General features: G+C 42.1%; 2 protein-coding genes across 4 annotated transcripts; both read left to right on the plus strand.

Moving 5' to 3' along the window:
* Positions 1 to 667: 667 nt before the first annotated feature.
* Positions 668 to 20,366, plus strand: cep170b (centrosomal protein 170B). 3 transcript variants are annotated; one of them, XM_039785903.1, is made up of 19 exons: positions 668 to 896; positions 1,656 to 1,793; positions 3,789 to 3,878; positions 4,788 to 4,866; positions 5,713 to 5,771; positions 6,955 to 7,105; positions 9,709 to 9,837; positions 10,835 to 11,323; positions 11,410 to 12,338; positions 12,536 to 12,694; positions 13,098 to 13,236; positions 13,356 to 14,957; positions 15,889 to 16,135; positions 16,381 to 16,513; positions 17,030 to 17,164; positions 17,261 to 17,352; positions 17,826 to 17,919; positions 18,024 to 18,075; positions 18,204 to 20,366. In XM_039785903.1, the coding sequence occupies exons 2-19, from the start codon at positions 1,689 to 1,691 to the stop codon at positions 18,416 to 18,418; spliced, it is 4,899 nt and encodes a 1,632-aa protein (XP_039641837.1). In that variant the 5' UTR covers positions 668 to 896; positions 1,656 to 1,688; the 3' UTR covers positions 18,419 to 20,366. The 3 variants fall into 3 exon arrangements, with proteins under 3 accessions (XP_039641837.1, XP_039641838.1, XP_039641839.1); XM_039785904.1 differs by having other exon boundaries at positions 669 to 896; positions 12,536 to 12,655; XM_039785905.1 differs by lacking the exon at positions 12,536 to 12,694 and having other exon boundaries at positions 669 to 896.
* A 116-nt stretch (positions 20,367 to 20,482) lies between these two features.
* LOC120549198 (5'-3' exonuclease PLD4) lies at positions 20,483 to 24,140 on the plus strand. Its single transcript, XM_039785906.1, has 11 exons — positions 20,483 to 20,580; positions 20,728 to 20,801; positions 20,904 to 21,064; positions 21,560 to 21,743; positions 21,857 to 21,977; positions 22,363 to 22,490; positions 22,567 to 22,767; positions 22,978 to 23,117; positions 23,204 to 23,369; positions 23,463 to 23,559; positions 23,708 to 24,140. Exons 2-11 carry the CDS (start codon positions 20,751 to 20,753, stop codon positions 23,908 to 23,910), a joined length of 1,452 nt encoding a protein of 483 aa, XP_039641840.1. The 5' UTR covers positions 20,483 to 20,580; positions 20,728 to 20,750; the 3' UTR covers positions 23,911 to 24,140.
* The last annotated feature ends 303 nt before the right edge of the window (positions 24,141 to 24,443 follow it).

Here is a 24,443-nt window from a genome sequence, read left to right on the forward strand (position 1 = left end):
AATAAACAAGATATAATGGAGTTCTACAAGATTACTTGCATGAGTATACAGTGTACTTTACTACATAAAGTATATTTACTAAGTACATTAAACGCAATCACTGTACTTAAATACAGTTTTGATATATACTTGAGCTTTACTTGGGTATTAACATTTTTTTTTAACATATTCTACCCATTCACACAAACAGATGGAGGCTCTCAACATTATGGACTAGTTAGCCAACTGTGCAGATTCAAATTTTCTTCCAAAACATATAATAAACTTCTAAAATATGAGAAACTATCCAAATGTCTATAAAGTATAGAACTGATACTGGAATCTTTGAGCTGATGCCGATATTTGGGGGGTTAAATATTCAATAACAATACATCAGTCAAAAATCATTTAAAAGTATAAATACATAACATAAACAAATAATTTTATCACATGCAACAGAGTGTGGTATTGCTACTTTTACTCATAGACTATACAATATTTTTTTACAGTATGAAATACGATACATAATACTTATATTAAATAATACTATTATTAATAATATACAATTATGAATTAATAATAACTATGCTACTAGAGGGCGTTGCTATCTTTTTTAATCACCCCTTTTTCTGCACCCGGAAAACAAACAGAGTGAGCGCTCTTACTTCCCCCACCTCTCAGCTCAAACTCGTACAGCGTTTGATGGACTTGTCAAGCTACGTCACCGTGTCGGCAGAAGAGGCGTTGGAGAGTTTCGCCTGGCTGTCGTTCCCAGAGGAAGACGAGGGTGTGATCGAAATTTACCTGTCCAGTAATTACCTGGTGCTCTTGTTGTACATGTCGACCGTCGAATTTCATCTTCTGTAGGACATTAAACACTGGCTTCACTTAGAAGTAAAACGGAGAAGGCGTTAAAGGTAACGTTGTGTCCTTGTTGGAAGCAAATCATTGAAAAAAAAAAAGCTTGTTTCTGTCCAGCCAGAGGCTCACTAACGTTAACGTTGACGTTAGCTAAACAACCTCACTGTCACCGACAGGCTCAAACATTCCGCGGTGTAATTTAAAAGAATATTGGTGCTGCCATTACGATACAATAAATAGGTTGTAAGTTACGATATAAATACCATATATGGCTAATATTTCTGTGGTAGTAATGTTTAGTTAGCCAAGGTTACAGGAAGTAGGCTAAACACCTGAGCAGTTAAAGTTGTTAGCTAACGTCACTCCCGGGCGCCACTTTGCAACAGGTTTAATGAAACTGTTAAAGGAGTTATATATATGGTCTTTTTTTTAAATTAAGAAATAAATCTCAATTTGCGAGTTGTGGGAACATGCTGAATATCGTCTATTGAAACATAGAAACCTATCTGCATCTAGCTGGCTGACTCACCAACGTAGAAAATATCGTCAGTGTTATTTAATTGCATTATCTCAATAGTAACACAGCCAGACCGGAATTCGTTGGATAAACAGGTCTAACTTAGGTGAGATGATTACTTCCCATCAGTAATCTCTAGCTACACTACAGCTTTTATTTAGGACATTGTTCAGGGACTATTGGATTTTAATAATGCATCCTATTAGTGTCATTCATTCATTCAACCCTGATCAGATTTCTTTGACTAAAATGTCATAATTTTGTCTTTTTGAATATTTTTATTGTTGCCTTTTCCCAGGATGCTAAGAAGATCCTGACTCGTGGCCCCGACATGAGTGTGACATCATGGTTCCTGGTCAGCAGCTCTGGCACACGCCACCGGTTGCCACGGGAGATGATCTTTGTTGGCAGGGATGACTGCGAGCTAATGCTGCAGGTGTGTGCCACTTTGTATGTTTAAAAGCACAAGTGAAAGGGAACATGCATGCTCTCTTTGGCGGGGACATTGTAGAGGAGTTTGTGTTTACACGGCAAACGCCAGCAGTGTCTTATGTCTGTCAAAAATGAGTTTTATTATTCTTCACTGAAAGTCTGACAGGACCACTGGTCACAGAAATATGTGAAACACCAGTGGGAGGCTCCCTACATGCTTCATGTGTGTGCATTTCGGAGCGTGTAACCTGGTGACAGTGCCTCCACACAACGTTGCCCCTGACAGTCTTTTCAAACAATGACTTTTAACACAGCTAAAGCATTCCACTGTGTTGTTTTTCAATGCAGTGTCTATTATAAACACATTTCCTTTGTGGTTTTTGTATAATACTATCTCCCTCCTATTTCTACTCACTCTGCATTTAGACCAGTGAAAGAGGAATGTTGCCTCAGAAGCAGTTGTTTATACTTTCCTTAGTCAGTGCTTTATGCCCAGAAAAAAAACCCTGCCAACCACAGACGTCGGCTAGATTGAAAAGTTGCTCATGTCCACATTTAGGCGTTGCCGTATCCAAGAAAAAAACCTCAGCTTCTCCCAGTCTGAAATTATGCAGACTTTTCTGGTGCTCTGCGTAAGTGCTCAGGACTGTTTCATGACTTGGCACACAGTCAGTTTCTGCTGCAAATTGTTTTTATTAACCACTTTCATCTTTTCTTACTCTGTTTATAGCTCAATGCATTTTTCCCTTTCAAACCACAGTTGAATGTCTGTAACGCGAGAATCCTGTTTTGCGTGAAAAGCAGAGATTGAGTGTAGGTGTAAGGCTGTGTTCACATACAGTCAGTCATTAGACGGTCTGACAAAAATGCAGGTCTTCCCATTCCTTTCGAATGGGGCTAGTGCCTTTAGACTGCAGTGATAGGGGCCACAGGGGTCAGCCAGAAAAAAAAAACATCCAAAAAGTTAAGACCAATTCTTACTCCTACTGTTGTTTGAACGCGCCCTTAGCTGTATCACATAGGCCTTGACTTTGAATGTTTGGACGTTTCATGAAAACTGATGTCTGTCTCTGATGATCAAGGTTTGTATCTCCATGACCAGTAATTAGATCATACGCCTCATACAATAGTAGTGACTGCATGGTGTAGTTACTGTTTCCTAGCGCCAGAGCAAACATTTTCTCTGTGATTAAAAAGGGCAAAGTGAAGCTAAGGGTAATCAAAGTAGGAATGTGTAATTCTTAGTGCTGCTGCCCAGGTAACCTAATCAAGTAGGTCAACTGATTGATAACCCTGTACTTTATGCAGTACAGTATTTACAAGAAGTTATTTGGAAGTCCACTGAGTGAATAGGCCAACACAGACAGTACAGCCTGTAAATGCCGTTTATCCCACTTAGTAGGCTGTGGGGAAGAGTCACCTTTAACCTTTGTGATTTTGTGATGAGGAGGCCCAGAGTGCCTAATGAGCAGAGAAGAGAGAGAGTCAATTAGTCTGAATCACTTGTGCAGTTTGCGTATAATTGATGGCAGGCATATTTGGAAGTAAGCACATTTTTCCTCTGGTGAATGGCAGGTAGACCACGTGCACACAGACTTGAGCTACGCACGCAGAATTGGGTCGATGAGGACCATCTATTTGTGTAATCTACTGCCAATTTATAAGGCATGTTTGAAGTGTATGTATGCAGGGGATCTGACTCTGCTTGGATGTTAGGTTTTCATCCACTCACAGGTCCTAATTTAGGATCATAGTTTAGGAATGATAATGATGAAAAACAATTATTTGCTCCATTAATCATTTAGTCCTTGGCATGTCAAATAAATTGCCCTACAGTTCACCCGAGGTTTCCAGATGCCTTGTTTTGTCATAAGTCAACTAGTAAATTCCTACATTTGAGAAACTGAGAATGCTTGGTGTTTTTGCTTAAAAATTGTGCAAACGATTAAACGTCGATCGGTTCAGTTCTAACGACTTTTTACTATTACTTTCATTGCAGTCTCGCAGTGTGGACAAGCAACACGCTGTGATCAACCACGACCCAAACACAGACGAGCATATGGTGAAGGACCTGGGCAGCTTGAACGGGGTGAGTGAGTCCATCTTTAGTGTCAGACTACCTGTGATAAAGGAGCCAGCCACTGGGCTCCCTGAAGACTCCAGCCTCAACACCACAAACAATTCCCAGAGCACAAAATACCTCTCTGTGTGTGCCAGAGACTGGGAAGGTTGGTAGAACAGCAGTAATCAGAAGACTGGATTTTGCTGCTGCTCTGGACCCCCTTTTTTCCTCCCTTTCTTTCTATCTTACTCTCCAGCTCCCCCCTCTATCCCTTCACTGCTCTGTTGCCACTTCACTGCACCATTATCCCAATGAAATCCAGAGTTGAGCAGTGGGAGAAACCGTTCTTTGTTCTCAGAGAGTGTTTCTTTTGGCCTTGGTAACTGCAGCCAAACTAATCAGAGCAGAACAGTGCAAGGACCTGTAACTGAAATCCAACATTGCTATGTTTTCCCCTAATTTATACAGTCCATGCCCCCCCCCCAGTTATCTTCATTTAGTCTGCATAGGATAAGATCTGCTCCTCCATTTTTTTTTTCGGCACACTTCCAGCATTATCTTTTTTTTTTTTTTTTTTTCTTCAGTGATCTGATGATAAACTCTGGAATCCCTCTCACCAGTTGTTAGTTCAGGCAGAAGATAGCCTAATTGATCAGCGAACTAAGCACTATTGCATGTATTTTTCACCTGGCCATTAAGCATTTTTCAAAAGGCGAGACAGCCATTACTTAACAAATCTCATCAGAGTTTTAATGTGCTGGTGGATTAACTTTCAGTGGGAAAAGGGAAAGTTGCAAAAGCACCTTACAGTAACTGGGTGTGTGCCAGAAGGAATTAGAGAGCCTGTCACCTGCGAGTCAACACATTTACCTTAATAATGACCAGTGAAAATGATTTGAGTTTGAATCTGTTTTTTTTTTTTTATCTATTTTGCAGACATTCGTGAATGACCTAAGAATTCCAGACCAGACGTACATCACCCTTAAGCTCTCTGATGTCATTCGCTTTGGCTATGATATCCTTTTTTATGTGTTATTCATTCAAATTTGAGTCATGTTTGACTTAACTTTGATTGGACCTGTGTGATTTATGTAACAGAGTTTCTGTTCTTCAGTTAGCAACCTACACAGAAATGAGCCAGTGGCCGGCAGCTGTTTCAGTCACACATTTTTGACATTTTATTTTCCCTCTGAGGTCTTTAGCTACTTCGGCATGTTAAGCTCCTGTGGTTTTTCAGTCAGGGGTTTCAGATTATGGTCCATAATGGACAGAAGATCTCCTGTACCCTTTGACCCCCAGAGCAGAAAACTCATGAATGGTAAAAGATAACGGGGGGAGGACACGACATCTAGCAATGTTTGTGAGCGGTGTGTGGCATGTGATGTTGCACATTTCAAAGAGTGGGTCGCCAAAGATATGGGTTTGTTTGAATTGCAACAGGTCTGTACTGCTTATGTTTGTCACCTTCTTGCAAGCAGTAGATAAGGTACATTTGACCGTCTTGGGGGGGGGAGGGGGTTGAAAACTAGGCATGAAAGGAAATTCAATAAGAGTATTACAGTAACTGCACATATACCATACTTTAGGTAGCAGGTTTGTATTCGGAGTTTGTACGTTTTCCTTAAAGTCTCTACGCCAACAAACATCTGACTAGAGAGCCAGACACTAAGCTGTGAATATTTCAATATTAAAGGTTTATTTAGATAGGGATAGATACAAAAAAACATAGATAAACTTCAACAGTCATCTGATGTATGTATCATAATGTTTTTAGCCGAAGCTAATTCACGACACTTGTCCCAAGTAGATGTATGATAACATTGATTTACAAATTGTTTGCGTACTTTAACTCTTCCTGCACATGCTCATGTATATATCCTGGAGAAGAGCGAACACAAGGTCCCAGAGGAAGCTCTTAAAGTAAGTAATACTGACGGAACGTGCCATTTTTAAGCTAGCAGTGCTGAAATGCTTGACATGGATCCTTGTTGATAAAGCGGGGTGCTCTTCTATTACTTTTATTGTCAAATAATTAATTTTTTATCACTTAGTCAATGAAATACCCGAAGTGTGTGTGTGTGTGTGTTTCCCTGTGTGTGTGTCCCTGTGTGTGTGTCCTTATTTGGTCAGGTACCTATGCCAGCAGTTGTCAGTCATCTGTTTGAGCTTTGTGCTTTGAAACAAATTAGATAACTGGTGTTAGACTGTTGGAACAGATCTTGTTTACTACTGTAAATGGTAGGGCAGCACGATATGACCTAAAATCAGAATCACGATTAATTGCACATTCTACCTTGATAACGATAAATGAACAATAATTAATCACATTGTTCTAAATCATCTTTTCTGAAGCCAAAATGTCTCCAGACAACGGACACTGCGCTTTTTTTGAGGGGGGGGGCACAAGTTGCTCAGTTGACTCAAAATCTGTGTTTGAGTTATCCTCCATTATGGTTTCCATGCGGCTGACTGGTCCGGATGAAGTCACGTGACTACACACGCGGTAGTGTTTTTAAGGAGAAAGTAGGCCCATCAACAGGAATAAATTATCGTCATGGGAAAAATACGTCGATAACAGCTTCAGAATTTCGATGTTGATACATTTTTTATTAATCGTCGAGCCCTATTAAATGGCCAGTCCCTGTGTCATCTGGTTAACTCTTCCATGTGCAGCCTCTAGCCTCAGCTTGAACACAACCCAGCTAACCGTTGACTACAGCTAGAGCAAATGAACGACGCCCCAAAATGTCACAGTTTAAAAGCCCATTCCATACTAACAAAGGGGTTAAGTCATCTACACAAAGACTTGTATGTACAAATACCTATTTATCTGGTATTTTAATGTTGGATAAATAAGATTTAAAAAAAAATGTATCTTAATTTTTTTTTACTTTGAAGTGTACACACTAATTTCTACCAGGTTTTGTTAAATGTAAGTGTGTAGTATTCATTGTTAACAATAACAAATCGGAGCTAACACTGACCAAAGGTCAATGGTGGATATTCTTCCTTATACTGTGCATGTCTGAGGACAGCTATATCTGTACTGATTGTTGGCAGAAGGTTTCTCACATCCTGCTTTCCCTCCTGTCTGTTTGTGCAGCATGAGAAGTACACCAGCCAGTGGCAGCTTAGCATAAAAGCCCTGCAGGCCAAGGTGAAGGAAAAACAGCAGCTTCAGAGCCCAGAGAAGAGCAAAGGCCCTGTTTCCAAACTGCAGGATAGGGCTAAGCGAAGAGCCCAGTCTCTCACAGGTAAACAACGCTGTCGGCACATACTCCGTAATAGCAAATATTAGCAGGAAGGCAGCAGGTTTTATGAATACAGAAGTAAATTAATTGTGCTTGTTGCCAGAAAGGAACTGTTCTTACTAAAGTGAATTTGAATACCATGTTCAAACATGCAAGGAAGAGGAAGTCTTTGCGTCTCCATGTGCTTAATGACTTTGGCTATAGATCTTGATAAGACGGTTGTGGCGTCCTTTATTAAGCGCTTCCCTGGTGTGAGATTAGGCTGCCATGTGAGCTGAGAGGCTGAGGCCACAATCCTATGGTGTCAGTAAAGACATAGATCTTGACATCATGGAGTTGGCAGAATGAGTATACATGAGTAAGAGCTTGCCAGAAAAGCGGAGGGGTGAAGAGTTAAGGACAAGCAGTCTTATCTCTGACAGCCATTCCTGACTGCTGACAAGAGGTGGGGTGCTGCAACACGGCAGTGATGGTTCAACACGTGTCATAGAGGAATTAGAAAGGTGTGCAGGTTTTTCTTGCCAAGTTGCCACTTCTGTACATGTAGCTGGTGGTGGATTTGTTGCTGCTTATACTTTCCTGTTGCTGTCATGCCCTCTCTGCCCTGAACTCTACTGTGTAAATCATATTGTACAGTGTAGGCAACAGTGGAACAGTCACAGTCTTGTTAGTTTTAGAGAAGCACTTTTGTGAATGAACCTCATTCACACTGACAAAACCTATTCCAGCTGCTGTTGATTTAGAAATTCTCTGGCTTTCTGCTTCATAATCGCCCCTGAAAGCTTAGAGGGAAAATTACAACTGGTGCTTAAAATAGGACTTTTCCAGCACTAGGCTCATATCCCACAGAGTGCCTTACAAATAGATAATTAAACTGCAGAACTTTGGAAAACAGTTAGTAAGCCTTTCAAGGACGGGAGTGCGGTTGTATCTTCTGCAGCTATAAGCTAACCCCAGTGATCCTGTAAACCTGACTGCAAACCCTTTGTTGGACGTGCTCACTGAAGCCATGCTTACTAGGGTCCGTGTAGTGTGACAGCAGCCTTGCCCTGTGTTGTTGTGACCCAGTCCACCAGTGAGATAACAAAACTAGTCTCCTCTGTCTCGTTAAATGTACAGTCACAAGAAGATAAGAATTTCAAAGTATGTTACAGAAAACAAAGCTGCACTTGTGTTACACACTTATACATACACAAAAAAGGTACTGTACTTTGCTGCACAACCAGACTGAGTCTGCATATCTCTGTTGACTTCATGCAAATTCCCTTTGGCTGAATTTGATTGACTGGAAACCTTGATACAATGTAGGTTCTTTTGGTTTATTCTGGATAGGATGGAGATGGAGTGCTGCGAGAGCTCCATATATAATTTTTTTGTGTGCTTTTGCTTGTTTTCCCCTGCAGCTGTACAGGATGTAGAGTGTGTCCAATTCTCCAGCTGTTTTCAGGGCAGGACACTTGTACAGTGTATGACTCAGTTAGGCCTTCTTTACTCTGCCAGGACCCAAGGCTATTTAGTATTTACTAAAGGGGCATGACATGGATAGTCCACATCTTCCCCTAATACTGTATACAGTACTCATCAGCACTACATGATTTAAAATGTCCTAATGCTTAATCCCTTTTTGAACCGATTGCTCATGTACTGACTTACCAAGTTTCAGTACTAACATGAAGCAAAAAAATTGCTACCCTAGTGTTCAGTCACATATGTAGGACAAACATTAAATAGGATTTTGGCAAATTGCTTAACTAATGTTATTCTGGGTCGGCTTTCTAATAATTTCTGTTCTCTAAAAAGGTGCTGTGCTCAGTCAACTTTAGTTGAGACACTCACCCTTGTTTTCTTTAGCTAAAAGCAGAGGGTTGTCTAAGGGGAAAGGAATTAGTAACATTTCCCACTGCTTCTCTTGTCACTGTGTTGATGTCTTATTGTGTGTGTCCAAGGCAACAGTGGTGAAGTGCTGTTGATCCTTAAAATTGTGAAGCCTCCACAGTCAAATCCAGAGCTTGTTTATCCTATGTATCAGGCCGAAAAGCGGCTTCTAGATTATCTGATTAGTGCCATATAGGCATGGCTGGCATGTGTAGACTGGCAAGCCAGCAGCTCAACCCCAGTTCAGAAACAGCATCAGAGCAATAACCCTCATCTCCTCATTACATACAAAGGTCAATGTGCAAACAATGAGTGTCACTGTCTATAAGAAGCCTCACTTAAGATGCAGTCGTTATTCTATATCATGTATTATATAGTTTTTGTCTTTAAAGATTAGGATTATCTTCGTCCCTATTCGCATGAGAAGGATTATGTTGTGGTGGTTGTGGTATCACAGTTGGACCCTCACTACTCTCTCTGTGTCATGGGAATGTCAGAATTGTAAAAAGCCCAAAGGCCTTCTGAGCTCCGATGTTGTACATCATTTTGTTTGTTCATGACCTAACAACATTGTTTAATCATGTGACTAACATAAATGTGTTTCCTTATAAACACAAGAGGCTGGATAAATTTAGTTCTTTGTTTGGCTCTTTCTCGCCTGAGTTTACCCATGTGCCTAATGGTGTGTGTTTGTCTGTGTTTGTGCTTGTGTTTGTGCATTTGTTTGTTAGCTGCCACAGATTCCCCAATATCCAAGCCTACTCCTCTCTATGGCCAACCATCCTGGTGGGGGGAGGATGAGGACACAGCCAACAAAAAGAAGAACATAGGTGGAAAATCGCCAGAACAGGAGTCTCCAGGTAAGAGAATGTATCTTATATTTTTACTAACATGTGCACAAACCACAGACTTAATTAATGTATACTGAAGTGTTTATATATTTGAAAGCAGAATGTAATTTTGTACTACAGAGTTATTTGTACTATAAATGCATTGGATCTTTTCACATTTGTGAGTTAGATCCTGATTTGTAATGACATGTTTTTCTATGGCACTGCTATCTGATACCCGTTGTGGGTCACTGAGAGATAGATGGTGTATAGCCCAAGGCAAGTCTCTGGCCAGTTGTGGACTGTTAGCCAGGCCGCATCGTGCCAGGCCAGTGGGTAGTGCCTGTCTGCCTCGTGATGGATTATGACCCTTTAAGCTTCTGGAGGGGGGAGGAAGGGTGATTGTTTGCCTCATGGTGCCCAGGCTGAAACAGATTATTCCCGCTCAGCTACCCTCCACTGGACTCTGCGCTCCTAAAGTGATATTTGGCCACATCCAACTGGCACCCAAAGACCAACTGGCGGATTTGTTTTCTCAGTCTAACTGCTGGAATCTTTGTTATTTGTGGCTCCCACTTTATGGGATTGTGCATCAGCAACTTCCCAATCATCTCAATCAGTTTCCTTAGCTTTGTGTACCTTTGATGTTTAAGTTACTTATCATAATAATAATAATAATAATAATAATAATAATTTATACTTTATTAATCCCACAAGGGGAAATTACAACAATACAGAGGCTCAGTCCTAGATGCAGCGGCCGCGGGTTTGGTTCTGGCCCTTCGCTGCATGTCATTCCCCTTCTCTCTCTCCCCTAAAGCTGTCCTGTCTGAAATAAAGGCCTAAAAATACCACCAAAAAAAGTTACTTGGCTATAACTGTGAGCTCGAAAACAACGGGGCTTACAAATGTTTCTATTATTATTGACAAAATGGTATTCTTTCTATAGTAATTTAATCACTCTGTGGATTACGGTATGTAGAACCTCCACTAATACTTGCCTCTCAACACTCTTCATTTCTAACAGAGCCTGCTAAAGACGTGTCAAGATATGAGGTCAACGGTTCTCTGTCTGACAATCAGGCCAAGTCCATCTTCTCCTACCGCCGGGAGCCTAGCTACTTTGAGATCCCAACAAAGGAATTAAAGCAGCGACCTGCCAAGAAACCAGAGTCGCAGCTTCACGAGGTTCCCACCAAGGACACCCCTGATCCCACTGAGGTTGTCTCCTCCACACCTCCCGTGGTCCAAAGCCATGCCTCCTTCACCATCGAATTTGATGAATGCACCCCAGGTAAAATGAAGATCAAGGACCACGTGACCAAGTTTTCTTTCCGCCAGCAGCAGAAGCTTCCTTCCACAGAGCTTGTCACCACACCCACTGAGGTGATGTCAGCAGAAAGCAAAGTTGCTGATTGGCTGGTCCAAAGCAATGCTAGCATGATAAGGAGGAGGTCAAAGGCTGAGGACATGTACAGCACAAACAGTGACCCATCACTTCTGAAGAACACCAAAAGTGAGTCATTTGTACAAAGTCTGTTTATGTTTTATCAACAGCTTTGATTGCAATAATGTGCTAACTTGTGGTCTTTCCATCATCAGCAAACCACCGTGAAGACGACACTCACATTGATTCAGGGGATCCTGCAATCAATGGAAGTGATTCCGTCCAGTCAGAACCTCAGATTGGGTCCCAGGTGTCTCCACAGCCCCCGAGAGACTCCCCGCCACAACACTTACCCTCCCCTGACTCTGAGGAGCCCTTGTCTTACACTCCACCAGAGTCTCAGTCCCTATCCAGTCTTGGCAAGGCTGAGCCTCACCAAGCCTTTGTCATTGAATTCTTTGATGATAACTCAAGAAAGAAGCGCTCCCAGTCCTTCACCAATAACACATCTCCACCTGAGCCCTCAGGCCTCCGGCTCCAGCTGGAGAAGGCGAAGAAGAGCTCAAGCCCAAATGGGGAGAGACGAGTCCAATCTCCAGCCTCCACCACGCCTGCAACCCAACGATACACTGTTCCCCTGAAGGACCTGGCTTCCACAGGCTTCCAAAGAGCTGGTTCTCTACGAAGGGAGAAGACAGAGGACTGGATCAGCACCAGCTTTTCCTCTCGCTCTTCATCATCTGTGTCTGTAAGGCCCTTTAGCAGTGTTGGCCGGAGGTCCAGACTCGCCCAGGAATTTACTGCTGAATTTCTCAAACAAACAAAGCAGTCCTCTTCTGCCAGCTGGGATAAAAATACATCTAGTCCCCCTACAGCAGCTAAAACGGAGACAGTGGTAGTATCCCAGACTAGTCCCCCTCCATCTAAAGCTTCCTACCAGCCACAGACTTCCTCTCCTATCCACCATCCTGTTCCCCTCAAGGCCCCTTTGATGCCCCTGGCTTCTCAGAATGTGGAGGTCAAGAGTCCCCATGTCGGCCTCAAGAACGAAGATGAGGACAGTCTGAGTGACGCAGGAACCTACACCATTGAAGCAGATGTTCAGGATAGAGAGCTAGAAGAGGCACGGAGCAATATCGACCAGGCAAGTTTCTTTCTAAATTAAATTAATATAAATGTGGCTAATAATGACAACCTGTTGCTTGAAGGCAATAGGTCGGCTTTGCAATCACCAGTGTCCTCTGTCTCTTGGTAGAAAAAGTCCCACTCAGAATGAGACATTGGCAGTCCCACTTTCTCCATTCCTGCACTTATCAACTTGCACTGCTTTGTTCCTGACAGGTGTTTGGTGTTTTTGAGAGCCCAGAGCGAACCAACCAGAGTGAAGCAGAAACATCATCAGCATTTAGGCCTCTTAGTGTTGAGAGCAGGGAGCAGCATAGGCAGAGTAGCTGTGGGGAGGTGAGGCCAGCTCCAGAACAGGGACATAGTCTGGTAAAGGTAAACCTTCCTGCTCAGGGTGTGATCAATGATTGGATGATATAATCAGTAATGTAGTAGCCAATTTTAAAGACAAATAATTAATGTTGGCTCAGTAAACCTTACTTTTTCTTCTTGGGGTTTCTTGGTCTATCTCTTTATTGATTTCTAGATTTGCCTCATCTTTCCTCACAGGTTCTGGGTTCTTCATGGTCTTGGTTTTTCTTTCTAACCAAATATATGGAGAGAAAAAAAGCCATTTTATAACAATTGTACAACATACTTACTCATGAAACAGATGATTGTTGTCTTATTAACATTATTTCCTACTAAGGAAATCATACAATTCTTCAAAATGTCTAATCTTCTGTCTTTTTTTTCTTTTTTTAAAGATATTGAATAAGTTGTATGTTCTCTCGTGTAGGTTCAGTCAGCAAGTGCAGTGTTACAGGGGGCTCCGAAGTGGATGTCTTGCTGGGCCAGCTTGGCAGACAGCTACACAGAATCTGGCCCTTCATCTGGCCTCTTTGACATGCCTTCCCAGATGGAGCTGTCAGGAGGGGGTAAGCCACCTTATGAGGCACAAGTCTATTTGAAATGATAATGAGACGCCCTGATGAATATGAATGATATTCAGTTTTAGTATGTGTAGTTAATTTGCATTAAAACTGTTTCACTTCAGCACAAGGTACAATCATCCATAAGGCCACGCTCAGCCGACACCACGACAGCACCGACCACGATGGTTCAAGAGCTCGGCGCGTACTGTCCCAGGTACCACTGGGGGAGAAGAGTGACATTCCAAATCCCAGCATTCATGTTCAATATGACCCACATACAACATTCGATGTTGGAGAGAATAGATTGGTGGCCCCCAGGTCTCTGGATAGCCTCGACAGGTTATCAGTGCAGGACGATGTAGAGCCTGACAGTCTGAGTGATGCCAGCAGGTCAGATGATGGTTCCATTATAGAGCAAAGGAGAAGACCGCTGTCAGACGCGGAAGAGAAAAAAAATAAAGATAGACTCTCCACCAAGTCTACGTCATTCTACATCGGGTCAGAGGAGGCCGGGTCCCAACCTGAACATGGGGGCGCTCCTAAGACTGAAATAAAACATGCGACCAAAACTTTCTCAACAGCCACCCTCACCAAACCGAGAGGTAACCAGGACTCTGAAAAAGTCAAGCCCAGTGTGTCGGCTCCTATCCTGAGCCAGATTACACGGAGTCCAGAGTCCAAAGAGGGCACTGTTTCCCAATTAATCAGACAAGAGAGCTTCACCAAGGAGCGGCCTAGCAATGCCAGATTGCCCAACATCTCGGTTCAGAGAGGCCCAGAATCATTCCAGGGAGCCTGCAATCAGGACACTCATTCTTACCTCAAAGAGACAGAGGATGTTCTGGCTGTTCTGGAGGCCAAACTCCAAGCAGGACAATCAGAAACGACACCGTCTCCAATAATAGATTCTCTTTCTGCGGAGTCTGATGTGGATACCTCCAGCACAGTCAGCCAACATAGCAATAAGACCAGGCCAAACACGCTGACTAAAAAACCCTCGGTTAGTGGCCTTCATAGGGAGAGGTCTTCAGCCAGTATAGCTAGTCAGGACTCAAGTCACCAATCCACTACATCAGAAAAGTTGCGCTCTCTGGGAGCAGACGGCAACAATAAGACTGAGTCTGTCAGGAGACCCGTTGGACTGAGACGTAGCGTTGGGAAACGTGGCTCCACAGACCTAAGTGATGACCCTCAGAGCTTACCTTACTCTGATCAAGAGTCTAACATCCACCAAACCCGCACAAAATACACAGTGTCCCTTCAGAAGGAGGATGCCAAGACCTCCAAAGCATCCCAGGCCTTGAATCGTGCCCACAGCTTGTCAGCCCCGAGACCCACCAGAGCGTCCATGCTCCGCCGGGCTCGCCTGGGAGAAGCTTCAGACAACGAGGGCACGGAGACAGACCGGGTGTCCCAGGAGGTAGGCAGTGCCCCAGCTAAGCAGCCCCAGGAAACCAAGAAACTCTCCAGGCTGGATCTGCTAGCGATGCCTCGTAAGCGGACAAGCTCGTTCAACACACCCAGCGACACCGAGGGCTCTTCCACCCCACAGTGGACTGGCAGGAGCACCGGATTCTCCAACCGCAGCACAGAGTCTGGCAGCAGCTCAGTTCGAAGGGCCTCTGCTTCGGGGTCGAAGCCTGTAGAAAGGCAGCAGAAAGCACCACTGACACCAGTCACTCGCGGACGTTCAAGCAGTGCCAAATATGCCAGCAGCACTGCAAGTGAGTATTAATACAGACACTCACACATACCTGTTTCGTTGAGTTTAAAATATCGTGACTGGTGTAACCACTTAACTCCTGTCTTAGTCAAACCTAGTATCGTTGAAACAAATGGATTGGAAGCATTGCAGGGTCTGTTAGTCAACCACAGTGGTGAATTGGTTTGATACGTTTAGTCCTCAGTTTATAAACCGTATGTTTCAGGAAATAACACCTGGGGTCTATACTTGAGCAGCTTTTTCTTTTATAAAAGTGTTATTTGGGAGGGAATTTGACTCTGGCCTTTCACTTACATCAATTCACACTAACCTTCCATATTTTCGTGGTGGTGTAACGACCAGCGCAAGCAGCGCTCTGACCTTAAAATTCACTTTGCCTGTCTGTGTGGTATTTTATTGCACAGGTGGGAGAAGCGGAGCAAACAGCACGTTTGTCGTGCTTGTGCAATTAAAAAGGCCCTTATACTACAGTACCTTTTTTAGATAAAATTCGATTTTCCTTCATCTGCACAGTGTTCTTATGCAGTTTATGGTAATCCTTGAGGGTTCTGGGGCCATGATTAAGATTATAATTCTAGCCATGTACAAAATGGTTTATGCTACACAACATAGTATTCGCTATATTGTACTTGTCTGGTACTCAGCTGATGTACTGTGGTAATCAAGTACTCATTTCAGTTTGTAAATGATTTTGAATCTGAAAAAAAAAAATCTAAACCTGAGCCATTTTTTCTGATCAAATTTAGCTGTAGAAATGAGCACTTCCACGGCAACCTTTCGGTCTCTTGTTCTGGGGTGGATTTTGGTGACATCCCATATGCTTGGTGGTGTTTTTCTTGCCTGTATTCTTTGATGGTATCTCTCTTTCTCTCCTGTTTTCCCGACTTCTCTATCCTAATCCTCCGTAACTCAAACCAATTCACGACGCCAAGACTCCAGGAGACGACAGAAAGGCTCTGACTACGCCTCTACCTCAGACGAGGAGTACGACTCAAACCAGAGCACTCCTAAACACAAACGCTCCCAACCTTCCTCAGCTTCCCATAGCCCACGTCATCAGCCTCGGCCTCAGCCGGTGGTCGCCCTGCGTCCCAAGCCCCTCAGCAGAGATTCGGAGGAGGAGAACCATGAGGGAGGCAACTTCCACAGTTGGTCCAACCACAGTTCTGAGATCGCACGGTAAGGAATATTACTAGTTTTTTTTTCTTGTGGTCATGCTATTATGATTTCCAAAGGTTAATGTGTTACTATAGCCTGACTGACATCCAAGATGGTTTCACACATGCAGCCTTCAGCATTTCTATACTGCGGTTACCATTAAAGGGCATAAAGAGGATTTCACATTCAGCAGGAAAATAATGTAGATATAAAGATAATTCTTATTCCTGGCAGCCTTTTTTTAACACATGTTCCCGCCTGGCTAGGTTAAGTCAAGACCTGGCCAAAGACCTTGCTATCTTGGCCAGAGAGATCCATGACGTGGCAGGTGACGGTGATCCACAAAACCCTGGAGTGGCGAGCAGTGCACCTGTCTCCACGGTGACCGCTCATGAACAGGTACACCAAAGTTATTCTTAGGGCTGTTGCTGCTTAATCTAACACACTGAAGCATCAAACCTCTATTTGATCAACTGACTAAAACTGAAGAGGACAATTCTCTTTTTGTCTCCTCTCTATCACAAACTATCCTCCTTTGTTAAAAGAGGAAGTATCTCTTTTGTTGCAGATTTGTATATATACCAGTAGTATGTTGGGTAACACTTTACTTGAAGGTATCTACATAAGAGTGTCATGACAAAAACCGAATGACACTTACTAAAAGAAGCGTTATGTCATAAACGTTTACGACTTGTTTATAATGTTTATGACACGTTCATGACAGTGTCATGTCACTCTTATGTAGATACCTTCATATAAAGTGTAACTGTTTGTTGTTCTACTTTGGCTCTGTACATTATGGTTTTATCTCTTTTCCTTGTTTAACAAATCAGCTAAAAGAGTCTGCCTGCCTGCCTGTCTGTCTGTCTCTCTGCCTGCCTTGTACCGTAACACTAAAGTCTGAATGTGTTTCAGCTGGTTCACCGTATTCCAGAGGCTGGATTAAACTACCAGAGAGTCCCACCAAGTTCTACATCTACAAGGGAACCTGACCAGAGTTCGGCTGACCATGAACCACACCGCAGGCAGCGAGCTCAGAGTAGAGACGAGGTCTGACACAATATGCCGCTCCACCTCATTTTTTCATAAATCTCTGGGACGCTACCACTAGGGGATCATTATAAAGTGTTTTGTTTTTCTCTCCAGGTCATTGTCGATGACCATCTTATGCTGAATCCAGTGTCTCAGATCACCATGGCCATTAGAGAAAACACTGAGCAACTTGCTGACAAAATTAAGTAAGATGTTATTTATACAGTACATTTGTTATTCCCAAACTTAATCTGGGTTTGATGAAAAACTGTATTGATCCTATCTGACAACCAGACTGCACTAAGCCAATAATCTTATTACATTAGTGTATATTAGTTTAACTGAACACACAGGCAATATGTTACTGAGATGTAATCTTCTGGATAGATTAGATGCAGATAAACCGGTTGGTGTTTAAATGTTTCCATTGTGTTTTTTCGAACCTTTTATTTGATCCAGAAAAACAAACTCAAGATGTCAAAGAAGAAAAATATATTTAGGTATTCTTGATTGAAGTTAGTTCTTCTAAGTCACCACAATCAGAAAGCTTGGTCTCACACCCTCAGTTTTCAAGACTAACTCAGTGTTTTGGACTCAGAATTGTGGATTATCCCTTTTTTAAAGAATACTGTAAGAGGCCCACTTTCTAATAACTCAGTTTGGCATGTTATGTACACAGGGTACTATTCCAGGACAAGATGGATATTTGGGAAGAAATTGAGGCCAAAGTAAACTCTGACAATGATGTCCCTGTTATCAAAACCTCCAACAAGGTTGGTGACTTATGTTTGTCAGTGTTCAAGTTAAATGTATGCCAGTTAATGCTGTGTGTTTGTATGTTTGTTTGTTTGAGCTAAGTTGGACATCTGTATTTCAGGAAATCTCATCTATCTTGAAAGAACTCCGGAGAGTTCAACGACAACTTGAGGGTGAGTCAACCTGATCCTTTATAACAATATAAATACAAATATATAATTATCATAGTAATGTTCATAATACTTTTGTATTGTAAAGCCAAATACTCAGCTAAAAACTACATTAAACTTCCCCCTCCCAGTCATAAACACAGTCATGGAACCCAGTGCACCGTCTGAAGCATCCAAGGCCTCGGCAGTCTCCTCCTCGTCTGTTCGGCCCTCCAGACCTCCCGTCTCACGGGACTGGAGAACCATCCATTCTGTCTCCAAGCGTGGCGGCGGCCCGAGGCCCAGTGAGAGTGTCAGGAGCGCAGGTGCGACGCAAGACGATCTCAGAACGGGATATTTAGTCTGAGTTGTGACGCAAGCACGCAGGTTCCAAAAGTGCTAAACATCTGCTGTTACTCCACAAACCCAGGTGTCGAACCATTGTGCACACAATGAAACCAAGGGGGGGAAGTGAGACTGTATATGCAGAACTGTAGCCTCCCGTACATCCAAACATACACACTACTGCACTATGAGCACTACACACTTATGTAATTCACAATGAGGCCTCCACTATATGCCCTTAGAGTACACACAGTGGGCGGCATACATGTAAGATAAAGATTTGAGAAAGTACCAAAATACTTCAATAAAACTCACCTCTGACGGGCCTCAAAACTATACTTGATTCTCTGTGTTTTAGAGGTCGACCTCTTTATATGCCAATGATATGACCAACATTGCTGATTTTAAAAGCTTATTGTATGTACTTGGTTTATTTGAAAACCGGCCTGAGCATAATCATCTCAGGGAAATCTACTAATATGAGATTCCTCTGTTTAGCAGCAAATGGCATTTTTGCGTAAATATTCGTTTATTGATGTTTGTTTCGGGTAGAACGAACTGCAGCAACACAAGCAGATCTTAGTGTACTTGTATCCTCAGTAAACCCATTGCTTTTCCTCGTATATGTCCTTCCATGTTTTTGTCTTTGTTTGCCACTTCTCTCTTGGTGGACCAGATTTATCGAAGAATGTAAAAAGTATTTATTAGTGGTGTTTTGTGAGACACTGTAACGGAGACAACACAACTTTGGGAGAGTTAATAGACTCAGTGCCAGAGAAGTTAATGTTCTATTACACAGTTGCTACCAGCCAATTTCTTGAGTATTTATTCTGTTAACATGTCCCAGTGTAGCGACTCTGTCCAGGACCTCCTCAGTAGATGGCCTCTATATTCTGTCCAGCCGGAGATGAAAATCCCTCTGGAATGTGTGGTCCGACTGGTAGGAGGGACTCAGTTTAGTCACCTGGCAACCACAAACTCAAGTGGCTATAAAGAAAGTGATTTTCAAGCATTCCCTCCACCTTCTTTATTTGTGTCAAACGCTATTTTTTTTGTTTTTTTTGTTCTCCATGCCTCAAAAGCACAGTCGGCTCCGAGGTTTGGCCAAAGACAATCATAAAGCGACTGACAGGAATGAATCTCCTTTATCTGTGTTTGTACTGGGATCATCACACCTCACCTAAACCTCCACATGCTCAAGAGCTATCAGAGCTCCCTCCTCTCAAGTCACAAGGTCACTTCTGATGGTCCTCACATGACAGGAGAAGTAATGTCATTTTAGAATTCAAGTTGATAAAGTCAATTGTGTGAAACTGTAAATCTGATGATTAGCTTGTGACATGTTATTCAGTGTGTAAATGGAAAACAAATAGTAAATAGATACCTGTGCGTCCTACAAATTACCTCTTAATCTTGTCTTTTGCACTAATGTAGTACAACATTATCCCCTCGACCTAATATGCTGCAAACTGAAAGCCGTTACCCTCCAGCGACTGATTGTAAACATTTGATGCTGTTTAGGTTGAAGCAGGAAAGAAGGCAAGTTGCAAGTACAACAGCAAGTTTCTGTTTCCCTCTTCCCAGTCCAGATTGTACATGTGATTGTAATTGGGAAGTACCTTAAGTGCCACAGAGCTGTGTGGGACAGTGGTTGTTTACAAACTCAAGCAAAAACTGAATGTTAGTCCTATTGACATCACTTGCTGCTATTCTTCTTCTATTGGATAGTATTTCTTCTTTGCTTTACTCCACTAAGTCAAAGCTACAGCAGGTTTAAGAGCTGATATGTAATTCTTGTTTGTCAAATTTGTGTCCCTTTTTTTTATATTCACTTTATGTTTTCCTTCCTTTCACCCAGAATGATTTGGTTGTGATCTCGCTGTCTTGTTAGATGGTATTTATGTTTGGTTTGTGTAATTTGTTAGATATTGATTGCAGATTTTTCAAATAAATGTTGATTAGTAAAGTTGTTTTTTGTCATGACTTTTATTCACTTACTACACTTTTTCTTTTTTTTTAAAGCAAATACATGTCTCAACCTGAAATGAAAGTGAAAACAGGAACTGTGCTATAATGTATTCAGTAGCAGAGATATCCCTTCAGCTCAGTTTTGGGTGTAAGCTGGAAGAGAAGAAGTGTGTTTGTGAGCTCTTTCTGGTGGAAAATTATCTACATCTGCTTTGTGTAAGTTTTGCTTTCAATACTTTGGAAACCAATCTTCATCTGAGATTTAAACTGAGTTCTTAGGAGTTCTTTCATTAGTGAAGTCAGAATCGTGGTGTTTTTATTTTCTGTCTGAGATGATTATTTCCTGCTTTTGAACGTTCATAGGGGACGAGCATTTGAAAGAAAAAATGTCTTCTATGTATAGCAGCCTTCATGACAGTTATGTTTCAAACAAAAGGGTAGGATGACGTCAAGTATTCACCAAGTCATTCACTCTGTTTTGGTATGACACATTTTTCTTATTCCTGGACTTGTTTTTCTATCAAACTTCATGTTGTTAGAGGTCAACCAGCTGTGTGACATTAGCTGTGGTTTTGGGCTGTCTGATAGTCCTGGGGATCCTGCTTGCCATTGCTGTGCTGAAAAGACCACCACCACACGAAGATCATGAGACACTTCCTAATGAAGCTGTTGGGAGCAATTTCTCTACGGACCAGTGCAGGTAATAATCCCACTGAATATATATGTATGTATATATATATATATATATATATATATATATATATATATATATATATATATTAGTTACATAAGTGTTAGTTGATTTGCTTCTTATGTTCTTTAATCTGAACAACTGTGAAACTAAGTTCTGTATATCGGATATCTGTTAGATTTACAGTTAAGCATTTTGTTAAAGTGTCTATCATACAACTTCTGTGTATGTTAAATAATGTGTAGGCCTTCTGTACAGTAAATTAATGAATGATTGTTTCCCCTCTTTTCCCCCCTCTTTATCATCGCTTTAATGGAAACTTTGTGGTCCACAGTCTACAAATTTTGAGGCAGGAAGTAAAATTACAAAGCATACAGTATCGACATCTATTGACCTTATGGTTAATGATTCTCAAAATCGAATCTATCTCTAATTCTAAATAAGATAACTCTAAATTATCATTTTCTCCAATTCCCTGAGCAGATGTCTTTGTTTATCTCTTAGCATGACCCTGGTGGAGAGCATCCCTCAATATATGAAATTCAAAGCCAATGTAACGCTTGGGATCCCTCTGGAAAAGGCCTGGAAAGATCTTATCTCCATGGCAACGGACCAAGTGGACGTGGCCTCTTTCTACTGGACTTTAACTGGGGAAGACATTAACGTTAACTCTTCCTCTGACATACCTGTGAGTTATCAACTAAAACAGAAAGACACATGGGAACATACACATCAAATCTTTGTGAAAAATATGTTTGTGGGAAAGGCCTAGAATACAGAGAGTCTGTCGATCCTCTGCAGGGAAGGGAGATCCTGAAAGAACTCGAAGAGTTGCCCTCCAGAAATGTTTCTGTCCGAGTGGTGACCAGTGTTCCCAGTGTGAGAACAAACTCCACAGATTTAAAGATCTTAAAACGGAAAGGTTTGGAAGTGACTCCCTTGTTCTCTACATTCACTGCAGTCAGTGGTGTAGTCTCAAGTATTCTCCAAATCATTCACTCTTGGTGGGTTTCCTGAACTTTTTTGGGTGGGGGGGGGGGGGGATTACGGTGGAAATACCTTTATTTAGCCTATGTGAAGAAATATAACACAGTTGACAATTCAAAATATATAAAAATTAAAATGGAACGTTTGTTGCACATTTTTAAGTGGGTATATGGAAATCCTGGATCTTTCTTAGTGGGTATATACTGCGTTTACCTGCGTATTACGTAGACTACACCACTGACTGCAGTGTTGTTTTGATTTGTGATGCATTGTTTGCAACAACTTCGCTTAACTGCAGTTCCCTTTTTGACTGTCTGCAGGAGTTCAGGTGAGGAAGGTGAACTTTGGTCACCTGACAAAGGGGGTTCTCCACAGCAAGTTCTGGATTGTTGACAGAAAACATGTGTTTATTGGCAGCGCCAACATGGACTGGAGGGCTCTCACACAGGTAACACCAAAACAATTACAGGTTTTAAACCTTAAAACACTGCCAAACCATTTTCATAATTCACTTTTGTCTGTAGGTGAAGGAACTGGGAGTAGTTGTCTACAACTGCCCTAGTCTAGCAACGGACCTCCATAAGATTTTCCAGTCCTACTGGGTGATGGGACAGTCCAACAGCTCCCTGCCACGGCCCTGGCCTGCAGAGTATGACACTGCCATCAACAAACATCACCCCCTGCTGGTGAAAACTGATAATATCTCCAGCAGGCTGTACCTCACAGTGAGTTCCTTAGGTTTCAGTTCCATTTTACAGGACACTGTTATTCTGATGGATAAGGGGCTGTTGTTTCTGTTTACACCGAAGTAACTGTACAGTCTGTGTGTCTTTCTATTTCAGAAAACCTACAAAACTCAAACTGTTACCTTATGGAAGTCAGGGTTTTATGTTTCAAATGTGGTATTATTGTTGAATATTTGCATTTCACCCCAGGGTTCTCCACCATCATTCTGTCCTCCATCGAGGACTCAGGACCTGGAGGCTATTCTCTCCATCATCTCAGATGCCCAACACTATGTGGATGTTGCCGTCATGGAGTACTTCCCAACCACACGCTTTGAAAAGCCTCAGAGGTGACCCACAAAAGAAACCCTTTGTTTCCATCAACTATTCACCTCTTTTGCTTTATTTCCTCACTTTGGATTCTTTTATTGAACAGATACTGGCCTTTCATTGATGATGCCATTAGGACGGCTGCATTCGAGAGGAAGGTTAAGATGCGGATGCTGATCAGCTGTGGGCGGGACTCTGACCCAGCCATGCTGCCCTTCCTTCAATCTCTAGCCTCAATGGACAGCCCTCACCAGGATATCAGCATCCAAATAGTAAGACACAACATGAAATAAATGCATCTGCTGGGGGTAAATGCTGATCTTGCCTCTGAATTAATTTATTTTTGCACATCATTCACTTTTCAGAAACTGTACATTGTGCCTGTGGGAAACCAGTCTGATATTCCATACACCAGGGTCAACCACAATAAATACATGGTGACTGATAAAGTAGCCTACATTGGTGAGTTTATCTTCATGATTATTATTTCCACGCATTTACTGTTGAGTTTGAACTCAGTAGAGTTATTGTCCATTCATGCATTGAGGAGTATGTTTATTGCATGTGAATTGGTTAATAATTGACCAGATAACATTGTGTTGTTCTTTAGGTACCTCCAATTGGTCTGGGGACTACTTTGTGACCACAGCTGGAGTGGGTCTGGTGATTTCCCAGCATGCTCCTCACCCTGAATGGAAGACCAAGGCCCTGCAGGGCCAGCTCAGGGCAGTCTTTGAAAGAGACTGGGACTCTGAGTTTGCTGTGCACCTTGCTGACCTGGGGCACCACCCAGACTGTGCACTATCAAGATGACAGAAACTCCTTATATGAGTTAAATATACATTTCATTATCAAGGCCATATTCAAACCATAGTTTTGTTTATGTAGCTGTTGTTATGTTATCTTTGTCTAAATCAGCACTTTTGGTAGATTTTCCCTTGCTATGAATGAAAAAAAACAATATAATCATATACACGTATTTCATGACTTTGTGGTAATGTCTGAAGTTCTACCATGAACTCTGTAACATGTTTTGTGGAAAAAATGCCTTGGTTACCTTGTTTTAAGCCATTCTAGTGTGGTATAGAAAGCCTGCAGGAAGACTCAGCTCGATTTCTGCCAGTTCTCATTAATATTCAACAAGCTAAGCTGTTTGAATCTGATTGGCTAACAGCTAGCCAATGAGAGCCTGGCTGTCAGAATCCTGTACCCAGTGCAACTGGGCGAGCTAATGAATAGTAATGAGCTCAGGCAATGTGATGTCAGACTGACCAGCTTTTGTAATTGGCCTGATTTCTCGCTTATTTCTTTTCAGTGGCTAGAGCTGACGAAGGAGGTAGCAGTTA

This window comes from Perca fluviatilis, chromosome 20 (assembly GCF_010015445.1).
Source record: "Perca fluviatilis chromosome 20, GENO_Pfluv_1.0, whole genome shotgun sequence".
NCBI classification, from domain to species: Eukaryota; Metazoa; Chordata; class Actinopteri; order Perciformes; family Percidae; genus Perca; species Perca fluviatilis.